The sequence below is a fragment of the Aplysia californica genome, unplaced genomic scaffold (assembly GCF_000002075.1).
Source record: "Aplysia californica isolate F4 #8 unplaced genomic scaffold, AplCal3.0 scaffold00377, whole genome shotgun sequence".
In the NCBI taxonomy this organism is placed as follows: Eukaryota; Metazoa; Mollusca; class Gastropoda; order Aplysiida; family Aplysiidae; genus Aplysia; species Aplysia californica.
This window is the reverse complement of record NW_004797647.1, coordinates 137,134-144,316: the sequence shown is the minus strand read 5'-3', so window position 1 is coordinate 144,316 and position 7,183 is coordinate 137,134. Positions and strand designations below refer to the sequence as shown.

General features: G+C 41.9%; 1 protein-coding gene across 1 annotated transcript in view; it reads right to left on the bottom strand.

Moving 5' to 3' along the window:
* Positions 1-592: 592 nt before the first annotated feature.
* Positions 593-7,183, bottom strand: part of LOC101850581 (ATP-binding cassette sub-family D member 3) — a gene marked incomplete at its 5' end in the record, with an annotated part of 39,238 nt that continues 32,647 nt past the window's right edge. The window contains 4 exon segments of the mRNA XM_013085463.1: positions 593-988; positions 2,219-2,275; positions 4,868-4,972; positions 6,628-6,672. Of these exon segments, the coding sequence (XP_012940917.1) occupies positions 911-988; positions 2,219-2,275; positions 4,868-4,972; positions 6,628-6,672 (285 nt within the window).

Here is a 7,183-nt window from a genome sequence, read left to right as displayed (position 1 = left end):
GCAATAATAAATAATGTAGAAAAAATATCAGAGCAACTATCAAAACATAATATGCAACTAAAATATTTCACAAGCACCACAAAGATTGTCAAGTGCCTAGTCAGGCAAACTACCCACGATTTTGTGAAATCGGTCTCCTAGTCCCAAAGTCCAAACCCAAGTGGCGGTCTAGACTAAAGCGTGTCACACCTGTGTGTCTAGATGATCTACAGCGCGTGTCACGTCTGTGTGTCTAGCTGATCTACAGCGCGTGTCACATCTGTGTCTACAGCGCATGTCATGCCCGTATGTCCAGCTGGTCTACAGAGCGTGTCACGTCTGTGTGTCAAGCTGATCTACAGCGCATGTCACGCCTTGTGTGTCCAAGGACCAGGAGAAAGTGTTACAATAAATCATTTCATCACAGATACAAGAATTCTACGTCCAAGCCATCACAAAACGTTGAACGCATGAGCAAACTGACAGACTTTCAAACACATCAAGAAATGTTTTCAACTTCTCAAAATCAATTCAAAATCTACAATTTTTGCGAATCTAAATGTTGTGTTAAAAATTTGTAGCAGTCAGATGTTATTATATAGATCCCCTCCCCTGATAAAAAAAAAAGGGGAAAAAAGTCTTCCAAATTCTGTAATAAACAAATGCAGGTAGTGCTCACTTTGTGAAAACATGCACCACACTTTGGACAAACTCATCCACACTTTACACTCATTCCAAAAGGACATTCGAAAAAAAAAGCTCTCATTATCTAAAAAAAAATAATTATAATTCATTATGGCTTGTATGGCTCATGGTTGAAAAAAATGTATAAAACAATAAAACAAACGCATTTCTGTGAAAAAAAAAAAAAGTAATAGAAAAACTTATTATTACAACGATAGCATGGAGGCGTCTATCACAAGCACGTTGATCAAGAGCCAAACTCCGTCGTGTCCTCTGTGATCGGCTTGAACTCGTAGTAGCCGCGCCCATCCATCTTGAGGTAGTACTGGGGAGAAAGAACACCGGTCAGGTTAAGATGACTACTCTGGTGAGAAGCAAGAGTTACCGCGATAACCGCGGAGCTAGTTCGCACTAGGGTTAAAGTGAGCAGTGAGTTCAAACTCAAGTAAAGTCAAGCAAGTGTCGGTGACACGGGGTTTAGATGGGTAGTCACTGGGGTATGTCCTTGAGCAAAACACGACAACCCTAGCTCAAAATACAGGGCGCTGCACAGTGGCGAACGGCAATGGCATGGCTGTAAATTGTTCTGTATTGGTGTAATATTGTGTATTTATGTATGTATTTGTGCATGTATTTATATATGTAAGTATTTATAATTATGTATTTATGTATGTGTGCATTATGCATGTTTGCAATGGTAAACCAAATTGCCATTCTGGGATCAATCAATAAAAGTGTAATTTAAGTTTCTGTGGGAACAACATGCACACACAAATCTAAACAATTATTGCTGCTAATCAGCACAAAAGCTGAGAGAAATGCTCACTTTCACAAGACCTGTACATGCACATACAAGAAAGACAAAATGTTTCTACAAAATGTATGTAATACAAGTTCAGTATATATCTGCGCTATTGGTGAAAATGGTGAAATGGTATAGGTTTAACGCCCCTATCAACACTATTTGGTTATTTAAGAGGCGGGGCCTCCGAGTTTAACGTCCATCTCCGAAAGGACTGAGCCAAATGGGAAATTTGTGTAAAGTGCCTTTCCCAAGGACACAACGTCAGACTGCGCTATTGGAATGGTGAAAATAACTCTCCTACTCTCTCAACACCCCCTTTCTATCCCTCTCAACATAACACCCCCCCTTCCCCCCAACCACCATCTTCCAGACACACCCCCACCCCTAAACCACCATCTTGCAAAACATACACCCCCCCTTCCCCCTTACTTACATCCTCTGTCAGCCCAACCAGTAAAACCCCCGTGCCCCAACCCTTCCTTCTTTTCCCCCAATCCTACTCTTTCCAGCACAATGAAGAAAAGCCCCCAAAAAACCAAAAGTGTTTGTAAGAGTTTTACGGCACTTGCAACACAATAAAGTCATATAAGTGCCGAAGATTAGAGGTGTTACAAGAGAGTAACAAACATAAAAAAGAAGGAGAAGAAATAAGTACGATAGATGTTTGATAGGAAAGAAGAAGCAAACCACACCAGAGCACCCGCCAAAACCCAACCCCCCAACTATGCCGTGCCAGCAGATGCGCCTCACCTCGTGATGTTTCCACAGCGACTTGCGATGTGACACGGTGAACAGAGTGATGCCCACCTGGGGGGGAACACAACAACATCATCTCTTGCTCTGACTTCACATGCTATATACATCCTGGTCAGAATTATCTAAAATCGGGGAACAGCTCAAACGTGACACAAAACCTTTTAACAAGTCTCGACCAAAAAACAGCAGAGACCGGGAGAAGTCACAACAGATAAAACTAGCTTCTAAATGGAAACTAGACTGGTGTTGAAGTCACAACAGATAAAACTAGCTTCTAAATGGAAACTAGACTGGTGTTGAAGTCACAACAGATAAAACTAGCTTCTAAATGGAAACTAGACTGGTGTTGAAGTCACAACAGATAAAACTAGCTTCTAACTGGAAACTAGACTGGAGTTGAAGTCACAACAGATAATACTAGCTTCTAACTGGAAACTAGACTGGTGTTGAAGTCACAACAGATAATACTAGCCTCTAACTGGAAACTAGACTGGTGTTGAAGTCACAACAGATAATACTAGCCTCTAACTGGAAACTAGACTGGTGTTGAAGTCACAACAGATAATACTAGCCTCTAACTGGAAACTAGACTGGTGTTGAAGTCACAACAGCTAATACTAGCCTCTAACTGGAAACTAGACTGGTGTTGAAGTCACAACAGATAATACTAGCCTCTAACTGGAAACTAGACTGGTGTTGAAGTCACAACAGATAATACTAGCTTCTAAATGGAAACTAGACTGGTGTTGAAGTCACAACAGATAATACTAGCTTCTAAATGGAAACTAGACTGGTGTTGAAGTCACAACAGATAATACTAGCTTCTAAATGGAAACTAGACTGGTGTTGAAGTCACAACAGATAATACAAGCTTCTAAATGGAAACTAGACTGGTGTTGAAGTCACAACAGATAATACTAGCTTCTAAATGGAAACTAGACTGGTGTTGAAGTCACGACAGATAATACTAGCTTCTAAATGGAAACTAGACTGGTGTTGAAGTCACAACAGATAAAACTAGCTTCTAAATGGAAACTAGACTGGTGTTGAAGTCACAACAGATAATACTAGCTTCTAAATGGAAACTAGACTGGTGTTGAAGTCACAACAGATAAACCCCTTTTTAATAGGGACCAGGCGGTGTCGAATTAACACTAGATAAACTTCGTTCTAAAAGGAAACAATCCTGATTTTGACGGACCAGGCCACAAACTTACACAGGGGAAAACGAGCCACAACATAAATACGACGCCATTGGGGAGGAAGGGGGGGGGGGGGGGGGCGCGCAAATATACAGTCTGCTAACAATAATAAGTCGTCCATCAATATCTGACAATGACCAATGTACCTGGAGAAGAGTATATTTCTTAAACAGAAACAAAAGAAATAAGGATTACAATGATTCATGGCGTCTGCTGTGGCCAACGGGAATAATATCAAGAGCTAGCCCAGGACAGGGAAAGATGGAAAGTTTTTTGTTCATGGCCTATACCCTGACGCCAGATGAAAAAAGCAGTGATGATGACGACGATAATGATGATGGCCTTTCCGATTTGTGCTCACCCCTCCTTTTAGCATTGTGACATGAATGTACGCACTTTGGTTTTTACAGCTAGTGTAGATCTAGATTCTAGTCATTTATATTTTGAATGTTCCTGATGAAGCCCGTTGAGGGTGAAGCGTCGAACTTGTGATTAGATTTTTAGAAATATTACCAGGTCTTAACCCATTTAATATCTGCTTTATACAATGATAATGATGATGATGATGATGATGATGATGATAATCTATGGCCAATGAGACCAATTCTGGTACAGAAGAGTTTGCCACATTTCGGGAATTTAACAGCTTCCTTTCCGCCCGTGGAAGTGGATAGCTTGCCGGCTCCTCTCTTGGCTTCAGCATTTCAGCAATTCCACTACCCTGACAGATAAGCCACCACATCAGAATGACAAAGTTCTATTTGACAATTTTGGCCGTTTTGAGTTACTAAGACCATGAGGTCAGAAAACCAAATGTTCTATCTGCTCTTTCAAAATAGTAAGACTATTTGGGAGTCTTATCAAAATATTCAAAGAATTGCATTAAAAAAAGCGTGACATGTAGGGAAACTCAACCTTTGTGAACCTCAGATTTCTTTTAAAAAAAGTTTTAGTAGAGGTTTTACGGCGCTCGCAACTGAATAAGATCATATGAGCGCCACGGGGTGGATGTCAACAGAAAAGTCCTTACAGGGAATCGGGCTTACTCCGCTCGACTCTCTAGCTTCAACAGCACAAGGTCTGCTTCCACTATCAAGGCACCCCTGAAAAAGCGGGTCACAAGAGAGTGATAAACACACAAAAGAAGTAGAGGAAAAATGACGATAGTAAGGATGAGGAAAGATAAAGCAGCAGTTCCCGGTTGCAATTCCGGCACACTTATGAGCATGACATCGATGAATCAGCCCATTCACAATTACACTGTGCATAAGAACATGGTTAAAATCCCCTCTTTGGGAATGGCCTAAAGACACTTCAATCAGTAGCACTGTCCGGGGGGGGGGTTCAGATTTCTCAAAAAGGGGGTACTGAGCAGATAAAACTTTGTCACTCTAGGGTGGCGAAGCAGTACAGGACAGGGCTGGCTGGCGCGGCCTCTCACCTCCCGACTGTGCTGGTACATGAAGCCCTCCACGTCCACGCTGACCGCGCTCGTGCACTCGTCCAGGATGGCAAACTGGGGCTTGTGGTAGAACAGACGCGCCATCTGAGCACACGGGCCAGACCCGGGGAGAGAGGGGGAGGGGAGAGGGTGAGGGGAAAGGATGGGGGAAGAAAGGGGAGAGGGTGGAGGGGACAGAGTAGGGACGGAGGGAGGGGAGGAAGGGGAGAGGGTGGAGGGGACAGAGTGGGGAAGGAGGGAGGGGAGGAAGGGGAGAGGGTGGAGGGGACAGAGGGGGGATGGAGGGGGGAGGGGTGATGAATCACGAACAAAACACTTCAGAATCACAAAAAATAGTATCATATTGTTTTGTGTTTTAGTAAGACTTTAAAAAAAAATGGTACTTGCTTTAGTTCAGTTTTAGTAAGTGTTTTACGTCATTTGTAAGCAACACAATTAAGTCATGCAAGTAGTTACAAGAGAGTGACAAACACAATAAAAGAAGAAGGAGAGGTAATGAAATTTTCAATCAGGAAGAAAACAAAACTTCTCTTATTGATGGAGCAATATACCGGGCGACTTATTAACCCTATCCAAACGCCCTGGGGTCATTTTGTACTGCCGCGGTTGTATTCTTCACATTTTAGAATACTTCTAGTGCGAAGATCTCTTTAAAACTTTCAGTATTTCTCAAAAAATCATTTTGACAGACTGCTATGCAAAGCGTATGGATCGGATTAACGAGTAAATTTCCCCTTTGCAAAGAGGTGGCGCAGAGTTCCCCACGTCGTATGGATACGATAGTAAAATACGACGTACGGATAGCGTTAAACAAACAAGATAAAAAATTTATTTCACAAGGTAAAAATACCACCCTTTTTTTAAATCTAAAAAACGCTGTATCTGTCAAACTTAAACACAAACAACTGCCATGAGATCTTTCCTGTCTTTAGTTTTGAGGCGCTCAACCTTGAGTCGCTCGTCAAACTCCATAGAAAGAAAAAAATCTCACCGTCACAGCCCTGCAGAGCACAAGGGTACAACAAGGCACGCTTTGTGGTCTTTTTCAGTTTCAGTAAGAGTTTTACGGCACTTGCAACACAACAAGGTCATATAAGTGCCGAAGACTAGAGGTGTTACAAGAGAGTAACAAACATAAGAAAGAAGGAGAGATAAAGACAATAGTTGTTTGATAGGAAAGAAGGAGCAAACCACACCAGAGCACCCGCCAACCACCCATGCTTTGTGGTCTACCAGATGGGCTGGTTGAGAAACCCAGCTCGCCAGCGTCTATGGTGTAGTGGCTAGACCCTTCGCCGCTGCACACACAAGACCCAAGTTCGATTCTCATGTGTAGGGAGAATCTTTATCAAGTATCTCGATCTTTCTGCTGGGACGTTGTATCCCTCACAGCTCGGGTTTGCCCTGACAGGCAGGGTTGATGCCCGCCTCCTGAATGATCTAAATTGTGTCGATGGGGATACAAAAAAAATCCCTATATCTAAAACAAACCAAACCCCCCCCCCCCCAAAAAAAAACAACGCCAAACAAAAACAAATAACCCCCCAAAACCCATGCTGAAGTCACATCGCAAACTGAAAGCTGAATAGACTGGAGACAATTTCTCAGAGCAGGACAGAAAAGACTAAACTTTTTAGCGTCTCATCTATCGTTCGACCGATCAACAAAACTGACAGATCCACCCAGAGCCCAACGAAACAAACAAAGCCACAGACACAAACATTCATGGAGTCACTTACAGCGATCCGCTGCTTCTCCCCACCGCTGAGCACATCCATCCAATCCTGGAACAAACATACGCACAAACAAAAATTACGAAACTACAAACTTAACTACAAGAAAGAAAATTCCAGACTACAAACGACTCGCCCAAAAACCCACCAAAAAAAAAAAAAAATACAAACTACGTGAAAAAAGAATTACAAATTACAAAACACTACACGAAAGAAAATTACAGAACACATGAAAAAAAAAAAAAAATCATTTCGAGAAAAAAAATGTGTCAAATGTTCTCTGGAAGGCATAGAAAGAAAAGCAGAGCTAAGATAAAAAACCTGTGTAGAAAGAACACAGATAATAATAACAACAGTAATGATCATTTCAGTAGCAGGAGAGCCAAGTGACACACAGTTGTGTCACAATGCAGGTATTTCAGCCTCTTGCCCATCTTGGAGCAAACTGGTATCATCTTATTAAGGTTTGTTCATTTGTCTTGCTTTCGATGCAAACAAATAATTTAAAAATACAAACCTATCTTGAATAGAAGTAGAGAGACTTGTGATCGAAGGAGGTGGG